General features: G+C 41.3%; 2 protein-coding genes across 2 annotated transcripts in view; one reads left to right on the top strand and one right to left on the bottom strand.

Moving 5' to 3' along the window:
* LOC144161564 (uncharacterized) overlaps positions 1-22,229 on the bottom strand; it is a 365,076-nt gene that overhangs the window by 80,486 nt on the left and 262,361 nt on the right. The window lies entirely within an intron of this gene.
* LOC144162169 (uncharacterized) overlaps positions 1-22,229 on the top strand; it is a 159,434-nt gene that overhangs the window by 2,655 nt on the left and 134,550 nt on the right. The window contains exons 3-5 of the mRNA XM_077692649.1: positions 7,090-7,160; positions 7,244-7,364; positions 19,468-19,538. Of these exons, the coding sequence (XP_077548775.1) occupies positions 7,090-7,160; positions 7,244-7,364; positions 19,468-19,538 (263 nt within the window). The remainder of the gene's footprint in view (positions 1-7,089; positions 7,161-7,243; positions 7,365-19,467; positions 19,539-22,229) is intronic.

Raw genomic sequence — 22,229 nt, 5'->3', positions numbered from 1 at the left:
TGTTTTATAAACTGAAAAATGAGGCACTTTTGGCCAAACTTATGAATCTCGTGCTAAATTGTACATTTCGCAACGTGAATGGTGTCATATGAGCCGGTACATGAAACAAATACTTCGTACGTCGACTCCGTATAGCACCCACACGCGGGAAGGAAACAGGAGCCGGAACTGGTGCCGTAAAAGACACAGTGGCCATTAAATATTACTAGTAAAACCTATTACACCGGCATGCCTTGTCATGGAATCGCCTGATCCGGACAAAAAAGCTCTCTCCGAGGAGCTCGGACTTGCATTTAACAATTTCACACCATTCGCACGCTCAATGCTTCTAAGTGCACGAGTGGCAGGGGTTGTGGGATAGACGGATGGACCGGATTCCGCGATACCCCCAACAGACGAACGACCAGCCATCGGCACTGCTGCGTTGACAACCCCGTCGCGACGGATGAATACAAACTGGTACGTATGTGCCGTATTTTTATTAGGGTTAATATTAGTTCAACATCAGTAGCAGTATCGCTTATGCCAGTTGGCTGGTGTTGTGACTACAAAGCCGTTCGGTCGAGCTCTCAGCTCCGACCAGAAAGATTAGAGCACCAATGCGCGGTGTGTAGGATATTTTTTTTCCAAGCTCAGAGCACTTTAACGGTGATTTGATGAAGTCGCCGACGAGTTGCGGGATGTCCCAGGAGTGACCTTATGCAAAGGTCCCTGGCGTAATCACTTCGTCGGAAATGAAGCGAGGACACTCGTACTTCCTTTAGCTTCCTTTCCTTCTCCTCCGTTTGCAAAGCTCAAAAAACGTACCCGCTAGCTTCGCGGATGTTCGACGTTGGGTAGGTTACGAAAGAACTTGTCACCGGCTGGGATGTCGCACTCCCTCGGCAATTTGCCCATACTGCGAGACGATTTCTGGACGCAGACCAAAATGTGATTGTAAAGTACGCGAACAAAGTGAAGTTTTCAGCGGTGGTAAACAGGAAACGTTCTCGTAACTACAGCAGCAAGCCAACATCATTCCAAAACTTCTCCGAAGAGTGGCACTATGTCGTCGCTGCTTGCTGTTCCTTACTCTCCTCGTTTCAATTTTTACCTTTGCTGGTTGTTGATAGGACGCCAAGCTCGTCTCAAGGGTTTAATATACCAAGGATGATCGCGGCCGTGCGTGCGAGATAGGTTCGTTGGCCCTGGAGAGCCTCGAACCCGAAAATTCGTCTCCGCGATGGCAATTTGTCCAGCTCGGCCGGCGGTAGTTTCGTACGCATCGGCGTACATGTTTGCATGTTCGTTCGGAACTTCAACTATTTACTCCACCGTTCTTAGTGTCATAAAAGGAATGTGTAGTACGTTTAACGGGCATATAGCTCGTTATGCAAACTCTGAAGCCCTGCCTAACTCGCGTTTGCTTTTGCCGGCCTCCGCCAATTCAGAGCATTCCAGTATGACATCATAGGTTCTGTTTCGGGAAGTGAGCTGGCGGGTCACATGGTCATTCCATTCTTTTGTAATATGTTGCTTCTTTGAGCGAAGTTTGCGTTGAAAGTGGTGTGATTATGGTTTTAAAGAGGCAATCTTTTGAATGAACCAAACTTGTGTTTTCTCTTCATGGCTCCTTTAGGAATATATGCTTTATATTCCCAGAAAAAATTGTCTTACTGCTGTTGTCGGTGTCTCTCCAGACTGCAGTGAAACAAAAACAAATAGACGAAATAAATAAATCAACGAAATCTAAGGCGTCATTAGGTAAGACTAAGTCTGCTAGGAGGAAATTTTCCATAAACTCCCAGGCAATCATTCGGTCTCCCTTGTTCAATTATATCGAAGCATTTATAAAAAGCGTAAATGCTTTATTTATATGACTTTTGACAAATATAACTATTCCGCAGAAAATGCTTTGGAATGGTCAGAATAACGGCTTAGAGAGGTTATTGTCGGTGGCTCTCCAGACTTCAAGTATAAGAAAACAATTTGACAAAAAATATGTAGGAACAAAATGTAGGGCTTCAGAGAGCAAGACAAAATGTAAAGAAAAGTTGCCATATAATCCGAGGAAATTATTCTTCTCTGTTCAACACTCACGTACGCGTATGCACAAAAAGCAGAAATGCGTTTGTTATGGGTCTTGTGCCATTATAAATGTAAACCTAAACTGCTTTAAATACCCTGGAATGATTGTCCTACTGGTGTTGTTGGTGTCGCACCAGACTGCGGTGAAAGAAAACAAATTGACGAAATAATTGAATGAACGAAATGTCGGGCTTCAGTAGGTATGATTAAATCTGCAAGAAAAACATGTCCATAAAATTTCAGCATATTTTTTGGCTCTCTGTTGTAGACTCAGGTACGCGCGGCTCCGAAAAGCGGACATGCGTTCATTTAGTGTGTTTTCAAATGATAAATACTAAGGAATACATGCGTATATGCCCAGGAAAAATTGCCTCACTGCTGTTGTCGGTGTCTCTCCAGACTACAGTGAAAACAAATGAACGAAAAAAATAAATCAATGATTTCTCTGGCATCAGTAGGTAAGACTAAATCTGCTAAGAGGGAAGTTTCCATTAAATCCCAGGCAATTATTCTGTGTCTCTTGTTTTCTCAACTCGGTGCGTTTATAAAAAGCGTAAATGCGTTTATATATATGAGTGTTCAAAAATATAATTATTCAGCAGAAAATGCTTTGGAATGGTCATTATAATGGCTTACTGGGGTATCTCCAGACTTCAAATATGAGAAAAAATATTGTATGAAAAATATATAAAAAAATGTAGGGCTTCAGAGGGTAAGTTTAAATCTGCTTAAAAAAGTTGCCATAAAATACCAAGAAATTATTCTTCTCTCTGTTGTACATTCGGGTACGAGCATCTACGAAAAGCAGAAAGCGTTCATAATGGGTCTTCTCACATTATAACTATTAAGGAAGAAATGCTTTAAATGATCAGCAAAAATTGTCTTACTGCTGTGGTCGGTGTCTCTCCAGACTGCAGTGAAAGGAAAATAAATCGACGAAATGATTAAATTAACGAAATCTCGGGCATCAGTAGGTACGACCAAATTGGCTACGTGGAAATTTTCCATAAAATTCGAGGAAATATTTTGCCTCTCTGTTGCAGACCCGGGTTCGCGCGGCTCCGGAAAGGAGAAATGCGTTCATTCCGCGTGTTCCCACGCTATAAATATTATCCAAAATTCTTTAAATGCCCAGAAAAAATTGTCACTGCTGTTGTCGGTGGCTCTCCAGACTGCAGTGAAAAGAATACAAATTGACGAGATAATATTATGCACAAAATGTCAGGCATATAGGCATGAATAAATGTGCTAGGAGGAAAGTTAAAATTTGAGTAAAGTTTTCGGCTCTCCTTTGTGACTCATGTACGCGCGTCTCCCAAAAGCAGAAATGTGTTTATTATGGTTGTTTCCAAATAAAAAAAATAAAGGAGCCATAAAGACAAAACAAGTTTGTTTTATTCGAAAGATTAGGTGTTTCATAGTATCCCAAGTGCTTTACCGGAAGCAAACAATGTTTTATAAACTGAAAAATGAGGCACTTTTGGCCAAATTTATAAATCTCCTGCTAAATTGTACATTTCGCAACGTGAAAAATAGTGTCATATGAGCCGGTACATGAAACAAATACTTAGTACGTCGACTCTGTATAGCACCCACACGCGGGAAGGAAACAGGAGCCGGAACTCGTTCCGTAAAAGAGACGGTGGCCATTAAATATTACTAGTAAAACCTAGTACACCGGCATCCCTTGTCATGGAATCGCCTGATCCGGACAAAAAAGCTCTCTCCGAGGAGCTCGGACTTGCATTTAACAATTTCACACCATTCGCACGCTCAATGCTTCTAAGTGCACGAGTGGCAGGGGTTGTGGGATAGACGGATGGACCGGATTCCGCGATACCCTCAACAGACGAACGACCAGCCATCGGCACTGCTGCGTTGACAACCCCGTCGCGACGGATGAATACAAACTGGTACGTATGTGCCGTATTTTTATTAGGGTTAATATTATATCAACATCAGTAGCAGTATCGCTTATGCCAGTTGGCTGGTGTTGTGACTACAAAGCCGTTCGGTCGAGCTCTCAGCTCCGACCAGAAAGATTAGAGCATCAATGCGCGGTGTGTAGGATATTTTTTTTCCAAGCTCAGAGCACTTTAACGGTGATTTGATGAAGTCGCCGACGAGTTGCGGGATGTCCCAGGAGTGACCTTATGCAAAGGTCCCTGGCGTAATCACTTCGTCGGAAATGAAGCGAGGACACTCGTACTTCCTTTAGCTTCCTTTCTTTCTCCTCCGTTTGCAAAGCTCAAAAAACGTACCCACTAGCTTCGCGGATGTTCGACGTTGGGTAGGTTACGAAAGAACTTGTTACCGGCTGGGATGTCGCACTCCCTCGGCGATTTGTCCGTACTGCAAGACGATTTCTGGACGCAGACCAAAATTTCATTGTAAAGTACTTGAACAAACTGAAGTTTTCAGTGGTGGTAATCAGGAAACGGGCTCGTAACTACAGCAGCAAGCCAACATCATTCCAAAACTTCTCCGACGAGGGGCACTATGTCGTCGCTGCTTGCTGTTTCTTACTCTCCTCGTTTCTATTTTTACCTTTGCTGGTTGTTGATATGACGCCAAGCTCGTCTCAAGGGTTTAAGATACCAAGGAAGGTCGCGGCCGTGCGTGCGAGATAGGTTCGTTGGCCCCGGTGAGCCTCGAACCCGAAAATTCGTCTGTGCGACGGCGAGTTGTCCAGATCGGCCAGCGGTAATTTCGTACGCGTCTGCGTACATGTTTGCATGTTCGTTCTAAACTTCAACTATTTATTCCACCATTCTTAGTGTCATAAAAGGAATGCGTAGTACGTTTAACAGGCATATAGCTCACTATGCAAACTCTTAAGCCCTGCGTAACTCGCGTTTGCTTTTGCCGGCCTCCGACAATTCAGAGCATTCTAGTATGACATCATAGGTTCTGTTGCGGGAAGTGAGCTGGCAGGTCACATGGTGATTCCATTCTTTTCTATTATGTTGCTTATTTGAGCGAAGTTTGCGTTAAAAGTGGTGTTAGTGTGGTTTTAAAGAAAAAATCTTTTGAATGAACCAAACTTGTGTTTTCTCTTCATGGCTCCTTTAGGAATAAATGCTTTATATGGACCAGGAAAAATTGTCTTACTGCTGTTGTCGGTGTCTCTCTAGACTGCAGTGATACAAAAACAAATAGATAAAATAAGCAAATGAACGAAATTAAGGCATCATTAGGTAAGAAAAAATCTGCTAGGAAGAAATTTTCATTAAAATCCCAAGCAATTATTCGGTCTCTCTTGTTCTATTATATCGGAGCATTTATAAAAAGCGTAAATGCTTTATTTATATGACTTTTCACAAATATAACTATTCAGCAGGAAATGCCTTGGAATGGTCAGAATAATGGCTTGCAGAGGTTATTGTCGGTGGCTCTCTAGACTTCAAGTATAAAAAAAAACGTTTGATGGAAAATATGTAGGAACAAAATGTATCGCTTCAGAGTGCAAAACAAAATCTTGTAAAGAAAGGTTGCCATAAAATCCCAGCAAATTATTCTTCTATGTCTTGAACACTCAGGTACGCGCATCTACGAAAAGCTGAAATAACGTTTGTTATGGGTCTTCTTACATTATAAATACTAAACCAAAACTGCTTTAAATACCCTGGAAAAATTGTCGTACTGGTGTTGTTGGTGTCGCACCAGACTGCGGTGAAAGAAAACAAATTGACAAAATAATTTTATGAACGAAATGTCGGGCTTCAGTAGTATGAATAAATCTGCAAGAAGAAAGTTTCCATAATATTCGAGCAAATTTTTTGGCTCTCTCTTGTAGACTCAGGTACGCGCGGCTACAAATAGCAGAAATGCGTTCATTTAGGGTGTTTTGAAATGATAAATATTAAGGAATAGATGCTGTAAATGCCGAGGTAAAATTGTCTTACTGCTGTTGTTGGAGTCTCTCCAGACTACAGTGAAAAGAAAACAAACCGATGAAATAAATAAATGAACAAAATCTCTGGCATCAGTAGGTAAGACTAAATCTGCTAAGAGAAAGTTTCCATAAAATCCCAGGCAACTATTCGGTGTCTCTTGTTCTCTCAACTCGATGCGTTTATAAAAATAGTAAATGCATTTCTATACATGACTGCACAAATATAACTATTCAGCAGAAAATGCTTTAAAATGGTCAGAATAATGGCTTACAGGGGTTATTGTCAATGTATCTCCAGACTTCAAATATAAGAAAAAAAATTAAACGAAAAATTTATAGAAAAATATGTAGGGCTTCAGAGGGGAAGTTTAAATCTGTTTAACGAAAAGTTTCAATAAAATCCAAACAAATTTTTCTTCTCTGTGTTTTTCATTCAGGTAAGCGCATCTACAAAAAGCAGAAAGCGTTCATAATGGGTCTTCTCACATTAAAAATATTAAGGATGAAATGCTTTAAATGATCAGCAAAAATTGTCTTACTGCTGTTGTCGGTGTCTCTCCAGACTGCAGTGAAAAGAAAATAAATCGACGAAATGAATAAATGAACGAAATCTCGGGCATCAGTAGGTACGACCATTTCGGCTACGTGGAAAGTTTCCATAAAATTTAAGTAAATTTTTTTCCTCTCTGTTGTAGACTCAGGCACGTAAGCGCGGCTCCGAAAAGGAGAAATGCGTCCATTTCGGGTGTTCCAAAGTTATAAATTTTAAATAAAATTCTTTAAATGCCCAGGAAAAATTGTCACTGCTGTTGTCTGTGGCCCTCCAGACTAGTGAAAAGAACACAAATTGACGAGATAATATTGTTACGTGGCGCAGGACATGAACAATCAGATGGGGACGCTGTATTCTACACTATTTACATGGCGGCTATCCCCGAGCTCACACTGGCTGCGCGTCAGGCACCTCCTTGTCGCCGTCGATGGTGGGACATCGGGAATTTTCCACTAGTTCGTAACATCACTACCCGGCCAAAGAAGACCATCCCGGTCGTGCTCAGTCACCGTGAATGGATGGGTGCGGAGAGGATGAGATGCGATGCGTATAAACATTGAAGTCCTTTCCACAGCCAATGACGATGGCAGTCTCCGATGACGACTGGTCCCCGAACATCGACGCCCAGAAGGCCACGACGAACCGGTGAGGGTGCTGGGAACCACGCCGGACGAGAAGGCTGGGGACACGGCATGGGCCACACGTCTTGGCTGGTCACGTCTCGTCAGGTCTCGGTTCTTGATCGGCTTCTCATGGGCTGTGGACACGGAGCGGGGGCATAGTCATGTGCTGATCTTGGCGGGGCTAGGGCGGCCTGACACGGCCGGCGTACCCTCGATGTTTCCGCCGGTGCGTAGATGTAGCGATGCTGGGGCCAGGACACCGAGAAACCCGCACACTCCACCAAACATGTTACGTGGCGATAGCGAGATGTCTAGCTCGGCCGGCGGTAGTTTCGTACGCATCAGAGTACATGTTTGCATGTTCGTTTGGAACTTCAACTATTTACTCCACTTTTCTTAGTATCATAAAAGGAATGTGTAATACGTTTAACAGGCATATAGCTCACTGTGCAAACTCTTAAGCCCTGCCTAACTGGCGTTATCTTTTGCCGCCCTCCGCCAATTCAGAGCATTCTAGTATGACATCATAGGTTCTGTTGCGAGAAGCGAGCTGGATGGTCGCATGGTCATTCCATAGTTTCCTAAGCTTATTTGAGCGAAGTTTGCTCGAAAGTGGGGTTACTATTGTTGTAAAGAGGCAGTATTTCGAAAGAACCAAAATTGTGTTTCCTTTTCAAGGCCTCTTTGGAATAAATGCTTTAAATTCACAGGAAAAATTGTCTTACTGCTGTTGTCGGTGTCTCTCCAGACTGCAGGGAAAAGAAAACAAATCGACGATATAAATACATGAATAAAATCTGGGGCATCGGTAGGTACATTAAATCTGCTAAGAGGAAAGTTTCCATAAAATCCCAGGCAAATATTCGACCTCTCTTGTTCTCTCAACTCGGTGCGTTTATAAAAAGCGTAAATGCTATTAGATATATGACTGTTCACAAATATCACGATTCAGCAGAAAATGCTTTGGAATGGTCAGAATATTTGTTTACAGGGGTTATTGCCGGTGGCTCTCCAGACTTCAAGTATAAGAAAAAAATTTGACGAAAAATATGTAGGAACAAACTGTAAGGCTTCAGAGGGCAAGACAAAAGTGTTGTAAAGAAAGGTTGCCTTAAAATCCGAGGAATTATTCTTCTCTCTGTTGAACACGCAGGTACGCCCATCTACGAAAAGCAGAAATGCGTTTGTTATGTGTCTTCTCACATCATAAATACTAAACCAAAACTGCTTTAAATACCCTGCAAAAAGTAGTGCTACTGGTGTTGTTGGTGTCGCACCAGACTGCGGTGAAAGAAAACAAATTGACGAAATAATATAATGAACGAAATATCGGGCTTCAGTAGGTATTAATACATCTGCAAGAAGAAAGTTTCCATTAAATTAGAGCAAATTGTTTGGCTCTCTGTTGTAAACTCAGGTACGTGCGGCTCCGAAAAGCAGAAATGCGTTCATTTAGGGTGTTTTGGAATTATAAATACTAAGGAATACATGCTTAAATGCCCAGGAAGAATTGTCTTACTGCTGTTGTCGGTGTCTCTCCAGACTGCAGTGAAAAGAAAAACAATCGACGAAAAAAATAAATGAACGATTTCTCGGGCATCAGTAGGTAAGACTAGATCTGTTAAGAGGAATATTTCTATAAATTCCCAGGCAATTATATGGTCTTTCTTGTTCACTCAACACGGTGCATTTATAAAAGGCGTAAATGCGTTTATAGATATGACTGTTCAGAAATATAATTATCAAGCAGAACATGCTTTGGAATGGTCAGAATATTGGCTTACAAGGGTTATTATCAATGTATCTCCAGACTTCAAATATAAGAAAAAAAATTAGACGAAAAATTTATAGAAAAAAATGTAGGGCTCCAGAGGGCAAGTTTAAATCTGCTTAAAGAAAAGTGGCCATAAAATCTGAACAAATTATTCTTCTCTCTGTTGTACATTCATGTACGCGCATCTACGAAAAGCAGAAAGCGTTCATAATGGGTCTTCTCACATGATAAATATTAAGGAAGAAATGCTTTAAATGATCAGCAAAAATTGCCCTACTGCTGTTGTCGGTGTCTCTACAGACTGCAGTGAAAAGAAAATAAATCGATGAAATAAAAAATTAACCAAATCTCGGGAATCAGTAGGTACGACCAAATTGGCTACGTGGAAAGTTTCCATAAAATTCGAGGAAATATTTTGGCTCCCTGTTGCAGACTCGGGTATGCGCGGCTCCGGAAAGGAGAAATGCATTCATTTCGGGTGTTCCCAGGCTATAAATATTAACCAGAATTCTTTAAATGCCCAGAAAAAATTGTCACTGTTGTTGTTGGTGGCTCTCCAGACTGCAGTGAAAAGAAAACAAATTGACGAGATAATATTATGAACAAAATGTCAGGCATCAATACGCATGAATAAATGTGCTAGGAGGAAAGTTAACATTTGAGTAAATTTTTCGGCTCTCCGTTGTGACTCATGTACGCGAGTCGCCTAAAAGCAGAAATGTGTTAATATGGGTGTTTCCAAATAAAAAAAATAAAGGAGCCATAAAGACAAAACAAGTTTGTTTTATTCGAAAGATTAGGGGTTTCTTAGTATCCCAAGTGCTTTACCGGAAGCAAACAATGTTTTATAAACTGAAAAATGAGGCACTTTTGGCCAAACTTATGAATCTCGTGCTAAATTGTACATTTCGCAACGTGAATGGTGTCATATGAGCCGGTACATGAAACAAATATTTCGTACGTCGACACCGTATAGCACCCACACGCGGGAAGGAAACAGGAGCCGGAACTGGTGCCGTAAAAGACACAGTGGCCATTAAATATTACTAGTAAAACCTATTACACCGGCATGCCTTGTCATGGAATCGCCTGATCCGGACAAAAAAGCTCTCTCCGAGGAGCTCGGACTTGCATTTAACAATTTCACACCATTCGCACGCTCAATGCTTCTAAGTGCACGAGTGGAAGGGGTTGTGGGATAGACGGATGGACCGGATTCCGCGATACCCCCAACAGACGAACGACCAGCCATCGGCACTGCTGCGTTGACAACCCCGTCGCGACGGATGAATACAAACTGGTACGTATGTGCCGTATTTTTATTAGGGTTAATATTAGTTCAACATCAGTAGCAGTATCGCTTATGCCAGTTGGCTGGTGTTGTGACTACAAAGCCGTTCGGTCGAGCTCTCAGCTCCGACCAGAAAGATTAGAGCACCAATGCGCGGTGTGTAGGATATTTTTTTTCCAAGCTCAGAGCACTTTAACGGTGATTTGATGAAGTCGCCGACGAGTTGCGGGATGTCCCAGGAGTGACCTTATGCAAAGGTCCCTGGCGTAATCACTTCGTCGGAAATGAAGCGAGGACACTCGTACTTCCTTTAGCTTCCTTTCCTTCTCCTCCGTTTGCAAAGCTCAAAAAACGTACCCGCTAGCTTCGCGGATGTTCGACGTTGGGTAGGTTACGAAAGAACTTGTCACCGGCTGGGATGTCGCACTCCCTCGGCAATTTGCCCATACTGCGAGACGATTTCTGGACGCAGACCAAAATGTGATTGTAAAGTACGCGAACAAACTGAAGTTTTCAGCGGTGGTAAACAGGAAACGTGCACGTAACTACAGCAGCAAGCCAACATCATTCCAAAACTTCTCCGAAGAGTGGCACTATGTCGTCGCTGCTTGCTGTTCCTTACTCTCCTCGTTTCAATTTTTACCTTTGCTGGTTGTTGATAGGACGCCAAGCTCGTCTCAAGGGTTTAAGATACCAAGGATGATCGCGGCCGTGCGTGCGAGATAGGTTCGTTGGCCCTGGAGAGCCTCGAACCCGAAAATTCGTCTGCGCGATGGCAATTTGTCCAGCTCGGCCGGCGGTAGTTTCGTACGCATCGGCGTACATGTTTGCATGTTCGTTCGGAACTTCAACTATTTACTCCACCGTTCTTAGTGTCATAAAAGGAATGTGAAGTACGTTTAACGGGCATATAGCTCGTTATGCAAACTCTGAAGCCCTGCCTAACTCGCGTTTGCTTTTGCTGGCCTCCGCCAATTCAGAGCATTCCAGTATGACATCATAGGTTCTGTTGCGGGAAGTGAGCTGGCGGGTCACATGGTCATTCCATTCTTTTGTAATATGTTGCTTCTTTGAGCGAAGTTTGCGTTGAAAGTGGTGTGATTATGGTTTTAAAGAGGCAATCTTTTGAATGAACCAAACTTGTGTTTTCTCTTCATGACTTCTTTAGAAATATATGCTTTATATTCTCAGGAAAAATTGTCTTACTGCTGTTGTCGGTGTCTCTCCAGACTGCAGTGAAACAAAAACAAATAGGCGAAATAAATAAATCAACGAAATCTAAGGCGTCATTAGGTAAGACTAAGTCTGCTAGGAGGAAATTTTCCATAAACTCCCAGGCAATCATTCGGTCTCCCTTGTTCAATTATATCGAAGCATTTATAAAAAGCGTAAATGCTTTATTTATATGACTTTTGACAAATATAACTATTCCGCAGAATATGCTTTGGAATGGTCAGAATAACGGCTTAGAGAGGTTATTGTCGGTGGCTCTCCAGACTTCAAGTATAAGAAAACAATTTGACAAAAAATATGTAGGAACAAAATGTAGGGCTTCAGAGAGCAAGACAAAATGTAAAGAAAAGTTGCCATATAATCCGAGGAAATTATTCTTCTCTGTTCAGCACTCACGTACGCGTATGCACAAAAAGCAGAAATGCGTTTGTTATGGGTCTTGTGCCATTATAAATGTAAACCTAAACTGCTTTAAATACCCTGGAATGATTGTCCTACTGGTGTTGTTGGTGTCGCACCAGACTGCGGTGAAAGAAAACGAATTGACGAAATAATTGAATGAACGAAATGTCGGGCTTCAGTAGGTATGATTAAATCTGGAAGAAGAACATGTCCATAAAATTTCAGCATATTTTTTGGCTCTCTGTTGTAGACTCAGGTACGCGCGGCTCCGAAAAACAGACATGCGTTCATTTAGTGTGTTTTCAAATGATAAATACTAAGGAATACATGCTTATATGCCCAGGAAAAATTGCCTCACTGCTGTTGTCGGTGTCTCTCCAGACTACAGTGAAAAAAAATGAACGAAAAAAATAAATCAATGATTTCTCTGGCATCAGTAGGTAAGACTAAATCTGCTAAGAGGGAAGTTTCTATTAAATCCCAGGCAATTATTCTGTGTCTCTTGTTTTCTCAACTCGGTGCGTTTATAAAAAGCGTAAATGCGTTTATATATATGAGTGTTCAAAAATATAATTATTCAGCAGAAAATGCTTTGGAATGGTCATTATAATGGCTTACTGGGGTTATTGTCAATGTATCTCCAGACTTCAAATATGAGAAAAAATATTGTATGAAAAATATATAAAAAAATGATGGGCTTCAGAGGGTAAGTTTAAATCTGCTTAAAAAGTTGCCATAAAATACCAAGAAATTATTCTTCTCTCTGTTGTACATTCGGGTACGAGCATCTACGAAAAGCAGAAAGCGTTCATAATGGGTCTTCTCACATTATAACTATTAAGGAAGAAATGCTTTAAATGATCAGCAAAAATTGTCTTACTGCTGTGGTCGGTGTCTCTCCAGACTGCAGTGAAAGGAAAATAAATCGACGAAATGATTAAATGAACGAAATCTTGGGCATCAGTAGGTACGACCAAATCGGCTACGTGGAAATTTTCCATAGAATTCGAGCAAATATTTTGGCTCTCTGTTTCAGACTCAGGTACGCGTTGCTCCGGAATAGAGAAATGCGTTCATTTCGGGTGTTCCCACGCTATAAATATTAACCAAAATTCTTTAAATGCCCAGAAAAAATTGTCGTTGTCGGGGGCTCTCCAGACTGCCGTGAAAAGAAAACAAATTGACGAGATAATAATATGAACAAAATGTCAGGCATCAGTAGGCATGACTAAATGTGCTAGGAGGAAAGTTAAAATTCGAGTAAATTTTTTGGCTCTGCGTTGTAGACTCATGTACGCGCGTCTCCCAAAAGCAGAAATGTGTTTATTATGGGTGTTTCCAAAAATATAAAGGAGCCATAAAGACAAAACAAGTTTGTTTTATTCGAAAGATTAGGTGTTTCATAGTATTCCTAGTGCTTTACCGGAAGCAAACAATGCTTTATTCAGTGAAAAATGAGTCACTTTTGGCCAAATTTAATAATCTCCTGCTAAATTGTACATTTTGCAACGTGAACACTGTTGTCATATGAGCCGGTACATGAAACAGACACTTAGTACTTCGACTCCGTATAGCACCCATACGCGGGAAAGAAACAGGAACCGGAACGCGTGCCGAAAAAGGGATGGTGGCCATTAAATATTACTAGTACTAAAACCTAGTACACCCTCAGCCCTTGTCATGGAATCGGCTGATCCGGACTAAAAGCTCTCTCCGAGGAGCTCGGACTTGCATTTAACAATGTCACACCATTCGCACGCTCAATACTTCAGGGTGCACGAGTGGCATGGGTTGTGGGATAGACTTATGGACCGGATTCCGCGATACCCGGAAAAGACGAACGACCAGCCGTCGGCACTGCTGCGTTGACAACCCCGTCGCGACGGATGAATACAAACTGGTACGCATGTGCCGTATTTTCATTACGGTTAACATTAGTTCAACATCAGTAGCAGTACCGCTTATGCCAGTTGGCTGGTGTCGTGACTACAAAGCCGTTCGGTCGAGCTTTCAGCTCCGACCAGAAAGATTAGAGCATCAATGTGGGGTGTGTAGGATATTTTTTTTCTGAGCTCAGAGCACTTTGACGGCGATTTGATGAAGTCGGCGACGAGTTGCGGGATGTCCCAGGAGTGACCTTATGCAAAGGTCCCTGGCGTAATCACTTCGTCGGAAATGAAGCGAGGACACTCGTACTTCCTTTAGCTTCCTTTCTTTCTCCTCCGTTTGCAAAGTTCATAAAACGTACCCACTAGCTTCTCCGAGGTTCAACGTTGGGTAGGGTATGAAAGAACTAGTCACCAGCGGGGATGTCACACTCCCTCGGCAATTTGCCCATACTACAAGACAATTTCTGGACGCAGACCGAAATTTTATTGTAAAGTATTGGAACAAACTGAAGTTTTCACTGGTGGTATCCAGGAAAAGTGCTCGTAACTACCGCACCAAACCAACACCATTCCAAAACTTCTGCGACGAGTGGCACTATGTTGTCGCTGCTTGCTGTTCCTTACTCTCCTCGTTTCTATTTTTACCTTTGCTGGTTGGTGATATGACGCCAACCTCGTCTCAAAGGTTTAAGATACCAAGGATGATCGCGGCCGTGCGTGCGTGATAGGTTTGTTGGCCCTGGAGAGCCTCGAACCCGAAACTTCGTCTGTGCGATGGCAATTTGTCCAGCTCGGCTGGCGGTAGTTTCGTACGCATCGGCGTACATGTTTGCATGTTCGTTCGGAACTTCAACTATTTACTCCACCGTTCTTAGTGTCATAAAAGGAATGTGTAGTACGTTTAACGGGCATATAGCTCGTTATGCAAACTCTGAAGCCCTGCCTAACTCGCGTTTGCATTTGCCGGCCTCCGCCAATTCAGAGCATTCTAGTATGACATCATAGGTTCTGTTGCAGAAAGTGAGCTGGCGGGTCACATGGTCATTCCATTCTTTTATAATATGTTGCTTCTTTGAGCGAAGTTTGCGTTAAAAGTGGTGTTACTATGGTTTTAAAGAGACAATCTTTTGAATGAACAAAACTTGTGTTTTCTCTGCATGGCTCCTTTAGGAACAAATGCTTTATATTCCCAGGAAAAATTGTCTTTCTGCTGTTGTCAGTGTCTCTCCAGACTGCAGTGAAACAAAAACAAATAGACGAAATAAATAAATGGAAGATATCTAAGGCGTCATTAGGTAAGACTAAGTCTGCTAGGAGGAAATTTTCCATAAACTCCCAGGCAATCATTCGGTCTCCCTTGTTCAATTAAATCGGTGCATTTATAAAAAGCGTAAATTTTTAAAAGCGTAAATACAACTATTCCGTAGAAAATGCTTTGGTATGTTCAGAATAATGGCTTAGAGAGGTTATTGTCGGTGGCTCTCCAGACTTCAAGTATAAGAAAAAAATTTGACGAAAACTATGCAGGAACAAAATGTACGGCTTCAGAGGGCAAGACAAAATGTAAAGAAAAGTTGCTATAAAATCCGAGCAAAATATTCTCCTCTCTGTTGAACAGTCACGTACGGTTATCCACGAAAAGCAGAAATGCGTTTGTTATGGGTCTTGTCACATTATAAATAGTAAACCAAAACTGCTTTAAATACCCTGGAAAAATTGCCCCACTGGTGTTGTTGGTGTCGCACCAGACTGCGGTGAAAGAAAACAAAATGACGAAATAATTGAATGAACGAAATGTCGGGCTTCAGTAGGTATGATTAAATCTGCAAGAAGAAAGTTTCCATAAAATTCGAGCAAATTTTTTGCTCTCTGTTGTAGACTCAGGTACGCGAGGCTCCGAAAAGAAGAAATGCGTTCATTTAGGGTGTTTTCGAATTATAAATATTAAGGAATACATGCCTAAATGCCCAGGAAAAATTGTCTTACTGCTGTTGTCAGTGTCTCTCAAGACTACAGTGAAATAAAAAAATCAACGAAAAAAATAAATCAACGATTTCTCTGGCATCAGTCGGTAAGACTAAATCTGCTAAGAAGAAAGTGTCCATAAAATCCCAGGCAATTATTCTGTCTCTGTTTTCTCAACTCGGTGCGTTTATAAAAAGCGTAAATGCGTTTATATATATGGGTGTTCATAAATATAACTATTCAGCAGAAAATGCTTTGGAATGGTCAGAATAATGGCTTACTGGGGTTATTGTCAATGTATCTCCAGACTTCAAATATAAGAAAAATATTGGATGAAAAATATATGAAAAAATATAGGGCTTCAGAGGGCAAGTTTAAATCTGCTTAAAAAAAGTTGCCATAAAATACAAACAAATTATTCTTTTCTCTGTTGTACAATTCGCGTACGAGCATCTACAAAAAGCAGAAAGCGTTCATAATGGGTCTTCTCATATTATAAATATTAAGGAAGAAATGCTTTAAATGACCAGCAAAAATTCTCTTACTGCTGTTGTCGGTGTCTCTCCAGACTGCAGTCAAAAGAAAATAAATCGAGGAAATGTATAAATGAACGAAAACTCGGGCAACAGTCGGTGCGACCAAATCTGCTATCAGAAAGGTTTCCATAAAATTGGTGCAAATTTTTTGGCTCTGTGTTGAAGACTAAAGTACACGCGGCTCCGAAAAGCACAAATTCGTTCATTCTGGGTGTTTTTCAATTATAAATATTTAGGAATAAATATTTAAATTCCAGGAAACATTTTCTTACTGCTGTTGTTGGTGTCTCTCCAGACTGCAATGAAAAGAATACAAATTGACGAAATTAATAAATGAACGAAATCGCTGGCATCAGTCGGTACGACCCCATCTGCTATGAGAAAAGATTCCATAAATTTGGAGCAAATGTTTTGGCTCTCTTTTGTAGACTCAGGTACGCGCGGCTCCGCAAAACAGAAATGCGTTCATTTCTGGTGTTCCCACGTTAGAAGTATTTAAATTTCGAGGAGAAATTGTCACTGATGTTGTCGGTGGCTCTCCAGACTGCAGTGAAAAGAAAAGAAATTGACGAGTTAATTTTGTAAACAAAATTTAGGCATCAGTAGGTATGACTAAATCTGCTAAGATAAAAGTTGCCATGGAATCCGAGCAAATGTTTCGGCTCTCCAATGTAGACTCAAGTACGGGCGTCTCCGAAAAGCAGAAATGTGTTCATTATTGGTGTTTCCAAAATAAGAAAAATAAAGGAACCATGAGGACAAAACAAGTTTGTTTTATTCGAAAGGTTAGGTGTTTCATAGTACCCCAAGTTATTTACTTGAAGCACTGATAAATGAGGCACTTTAAGAAAAATGTTTTAATCTCCACCTAAATTGTACATTTTGCAATGTGAACAATGGTGTCATGAGAGCTAATACAAGAAACACATAATTAGTATGTCTACTCCGTATAGCACCCACACGCGGGAATCAAACAGGAACCGGAACTCGTGCCGAAACAGAGACGGCGGCCATTTATAATTACCAGTAAAACCTAGTACACCCGCAGCCCTTGTCATGAAATCGCCTGATTCAGAAAACAAAGCTATCGCCGAGCAGCTCGGTCTTGCATTTACCAACCTCACACCACTCGATCGCTCAAAGCTTCTAAGTGCACGAGTGGCAGTAGTTGTGGGAAACGAGGATGGACCGGATTCCGTGATACCCAGAACATACAAACGCCCAGCCGTTGGTACCACAACCCTGACAGCGCTGTCGCGACGGACGAAAACAGACAGGTGAGTATGTCCCATATTTTTATTGCAGATAATAATATTTCAATATCAGTAGCAGTAACACGAATGCCAGTTGGATGGTGTCGCGAATGGAAAGCCGTTCGCGGGAGCTCACATCTCCGACCAGAAAGATCCCAGCGTCAATGCGTGGTGTGTAGGGTATTTTTTTCCGAGCTCAGAACACTTTGAAGGCATTTGACGAAGTCTCTTGTACTCTATTTCGGTGCATTTACAAAATGCGTAAACACATTTATATAAGGCTTTTCACAAATAGAAAGTTTTCAGCACAAAATGACCTCGAATGGTCAGAAAAATAGCTTACAAATATTATTGTTGGTGGCTCTCCAGACTTAATTTGCAAGAAAAAATTCGACAAAAAATATATACGAACAAAATTTAGGGTGTCAGTAGGCAAGAATTAATCTCTTAAAGAAAAGTTGCCATAAAATCCGAATAAATTTTTTTTCTCTCAGTTTTACAGTCAGGTACGCGCGTCTACAAAAAGCAGAAATTTGATCATTAAGGGTGTTTCACGTTTTAAATGATAAACAAAAAATGCTTTAAATTCCCAAGAAAAATTGTGTAACTGCTGTTGACAGGGGCGGTCTAGACTGCAGTGAAAAGAAAACTAATTGACGAAAAAATTTCATGAACGAAATGTCATGCATCAGTAGGCATGACCTATTCTGCCAAGATGAAAGTTGCCCTAAAATTCGAACAAATTTTTCATCTCTCTGTTGTAGACACAGGTACGCACATCTCCGAAAAGCAGAAATGCATTCCATATGGGTGTTCCCAAAAAAAAATATTACGAAAGAAAGGCTTTAAATGATCAGAAGAAATTTTCTTACGGCTGTTGTCGGTGTCTCTCCAGACTGCAGTGAAAAGAAAACAAATCGACGACATTATTAAATGAACTAAATCTTGGGCATCAATCGGTACGACCAAATCTGCAATGAGAAAAGTTTCCATAAAATTGGGGCAATTTTTTTGGCTCTCTGTTGTAGACTGAGGTCCTCGCGGGACCGAAAAGAAGAAATGCGTTCATTTCTGGTGTTCCCACGTTATAAATACTTAACAAAAAATGCTTTAAATGTCTAGAAAATATTGTCACTGCTGTTGTCGGTGGCTCTAGAGACTGCAGTGAAAAGAAAACAAATTGAAGAGATAATTTTATGAAAAAAATTTCAGGCAACAGTAGGTATGAATAAATCTTCTAAGAGGAAAGTTGCCATGAAATTCGAGCAAATATTTTGCCTCTCCATTAAAGACTCAGGTACACGCTTCTCCGAAAAGGACAAATGCTCAATATGGGTGTTACAAAAATAAAAATATTAAGAAAAAAATGCTTGAAATGTTGAGCAAAAATTGTCTTACTGCTGTTGTAGGTGTCTCTCCAGACTGCAGTGAAAACAAAACAAATCGACGAAATGAATAAATGAACGAAATCTCGGGCATCAGTAGGTACGACCATTTCGGCTACGTGGAAAGTTTCCATAAAATTTAAGTAAATTTTTTTCCTCTCTGTTGTAGACTCAGGCACGTAAGCGCGGCTCCGAAAAGGAGAAATGCGTCCATTTCGGGTGTTCCAAAGTTATAAATTTTAAATAAAATTCTTTAAATGCCCAGGAAAAATTGTCACTGCCGTTGTCTGTGGCCCTCCAGACTAGTGAAAAGAACACAAATTGACGAGATAATATTGTTACGTGGCGCAGGACATGAACAATCAGATGGGGACGCTGTATTCTACACTATTTACATGGCGGCTATCCCCGAGCTCACACTGGCTGCGCGTCAGGCACCTCCTTGTCGCCGTCGATGGTGGGACATCGGGAATTTTCCACTAGTTCGTAACATCACTACCCGGCCAAAGAAGACCATCCCGGTCGTGCTCAGTCACCGTGAATGGATGGGTGCGGAGAGGATGAGATGCGATGCGTATAAACATTGAAGTCCTTTCCACAGCCAATGACGATGGCAGTCTCCGATGACGACTGGTCCCCGAACATCGACGCCCAGAAGGCCACGACGAACCGGTGAGGGTGCTGGGAACCACGCCGGACGAGAAGGCTGGGGACACGGCATGGGCCACACGTCTTGGCTGGTCACGTCTCGTCAGGTCTCGGTTCTTGATCGGCTTCTCATGGGCTGTGGACACGGAGCGGGGGCATAGTCATGTGCTGATCTTGGCGGGGCTAGGGCGGCCTGACACGGCCGGCGTACCCTCGATGTTTCCGCCGGTGCGTAGATGTAGCGATGCTGGGGCCAGGACACCGAGAAACCCGCACACTCCACCAAACATGTTACGTGGCGATAGCGAGATGTCTAGCTCGGCCGGCGGTAGTTTCGTACGCATCAGAGTACATGTTTGCATGTTCGTTTGGAACTTCAACTATTTACTCCACTTTTCTTAGTATCATAAAAGGAATGTGTAATACGTTTAACAGGCATATAGCTCACTGTGCAAACTCTTAAGCCCTGCCTAACTGGCGTTATCTTTTGCCGCCCTCCGCCAATTCAGAGCATTCTAGTATGACATCATAGGTTCTGTTGCGAGAAGCGAGCTGGATGGTCGCATGGTCATTCCATAGTTTCCTAAGCTTATTTGAGCGAAGTTTGCTCGAAAGTGGGGTTACTATTGTTGTAAAGAGGCAGTATTTCGAAAGAACCAAAATTGTGTTTCCTTTTCAAGGCCTCTTTGGAATAAATGCTTTAAATTCACAGGAAAAATTGTCTTACTGCTGTTGTCGGTGTCTCTCCAGACTGCAGGGAAAAGAAAACAAATCGACGATATAAATACATGAATAAAATCTGGGGCATCGGTAGGTACATTAAATCTGCTAAGAGGAAAGTTTCCATAAAATCCCAGGCAAATATTCGACCTCTCTTGTTCTCTCAACTCGGTGCGTTTATAAAAAGCGTAAATGCTATTAGATATATGACTGTTCACAAATATCACGATTCAGCAGAAAATGCTTTGGAATGGTCAGAATATTTGTTTACAGGGGTTATTGCCGGTGGCTCTCCAGACTTCAAGTATAAGAAAAAAATTTGACGAAAAATATGTAGGAACAAACTGTAAGGCTTCAGAGGGCAAGACAAAAGTGTTGTAAAGAAAGGTTGCCTTAAAATCCGAGGAATTATTCTTCTCTCTGTTGAACACGCAGGTACGCCCATCTACGAAAAGCAGAAATGCGTTTGTTATGTGTCTTCTCACATCATAAATACTAAACCAAAACTGCTTTAAATACCCTGCAAAAAGTAGTGCTACTGGTGTTGTTGGTGTCGCACCAGACTGCGGTGAAAGAAAACAAATTGACGAAATAATATAATGAACGAAATATCGGGCTTCAGTAGGTATTAATACATCTGCAAGAAGAAAGTTTCCATTAAATTAGAGCAAATTGTTTGGCTCTCTGTTGTAAACTCAGGTACGTGCGGCTCCGAAAAGCAGAAATGCGTTCATTTAGGGTGTTTTGGAATTATAAATACTAAGGAATACATGCTTAAATGCCCAGGAAGAATTGTCTTACTGCTGTTGTCGGTGTCTCTCCAGACTGCAGTGAAAAGAAAAACAATCGACGAAAAAAATAAATGAACGATTTCTCGGGCATCAGTAGGTAAGACTAGATCTGTTAAGAGGAATATTTCTATAAATTCCCAGGCAATTATATGGTCTTTCTTGTTCACTCAACACGGTGCATTTATAAAAGGCGTAAATGCGTTTATAGATATGACTGTTCAGAAATATAATTATCAAGCAGAACATGCTTTGGAATGGTCAGAATATTGGCTTACAAGGGTTATTATCAATGTATCTCCAGACTTCAAATATAAGAAAAAAAATTAGACGAAAAATTTATAGAAAAAAATGTAGGGCTCCAGAGGGCAAGTTTAAATCTGCTTAAAGAAAAGTGGCCATAAAATCTGAACAAATTATTCTTCTCTCTGTTGTACATTCATGTACGCGCATCTACGAAAAGCAGAAAGCGTTCATAATGGGTCTTCTCACATGATAAATATTAAGGAAGAAATGCTTTAAATGATCAGCAAAAATTGCCCTACTGCTGTTGTCGGTGTCTCTACAGACTGCAGTGAAAAGAAAATAAATCGATGAAATAAAAAATTAACCAAATCTCGGGAATCAGTAGGTACGACCAAATTGGCTACGTGGAAAGTTTCCATAAAATTCGAGGAAATATTTTGGCTCCCTGTTGCAGACTCGGGTATGCGCGGCTCCGGAAAGGAGAAATGCATTCATTTCGGGTGTTCCCAGGCTATAAATATTAACCAGAATTCTTTAAATGCCCAGAAAAAATTGTCACTGTTGTTGTTGGTGGCTCTCCAGACTGCAGTGAAAAGAAAACAAATTGACGAGATAATATTATGAACAAAATGTCAGGCATCAATACGCATGAATAAATGTGCTAGGAGGAAAGTTAACATTTGAGTAAATTTTTCGGCTCTCCGTTGTGACTCATGTACGCCAGTCGCCTAAAAGCAGAAATGTGTTAATATGGGTGTTTCCAAATAAAAAAAATAAAGGAGCCATAAAGACAAAACAAGTTTGTTTTATTCGAAAGATTAGGGGTTTCTTAGTATCCCAAGTGCTTTACCGGAAGCAAACAATGTTTTATAAACTGAAAAATGAGGCACTTTTGGCCAAACTTATGAATCTCGTGCTAAATTGTACATTTCGCAACGTGAATGGTGTCATATGAGCCGGT

Source organism: Haemaphysalis longicornis, unplaced genomic scaffold, assembly GCF_048455015.1.
Source record: "Haemaphysalis longicornis isolate Haplotype H1 unplaced genomic scaffold, Haemaphysalis longicornis Haplotype H1 scaffold_12, whole genome shotgun sequence".
NCBI classification, from domain to species: domain Eukaryota; kingdom Metazoa; phylum Arthropoda; class Arachnida; order Ixodida; family Ixodidae; genus Haemaphysalis; species Haemaphysalis longicornis.
This window is presented reverse-complemented; position numbering and strand designations above follow the sequence as displayed.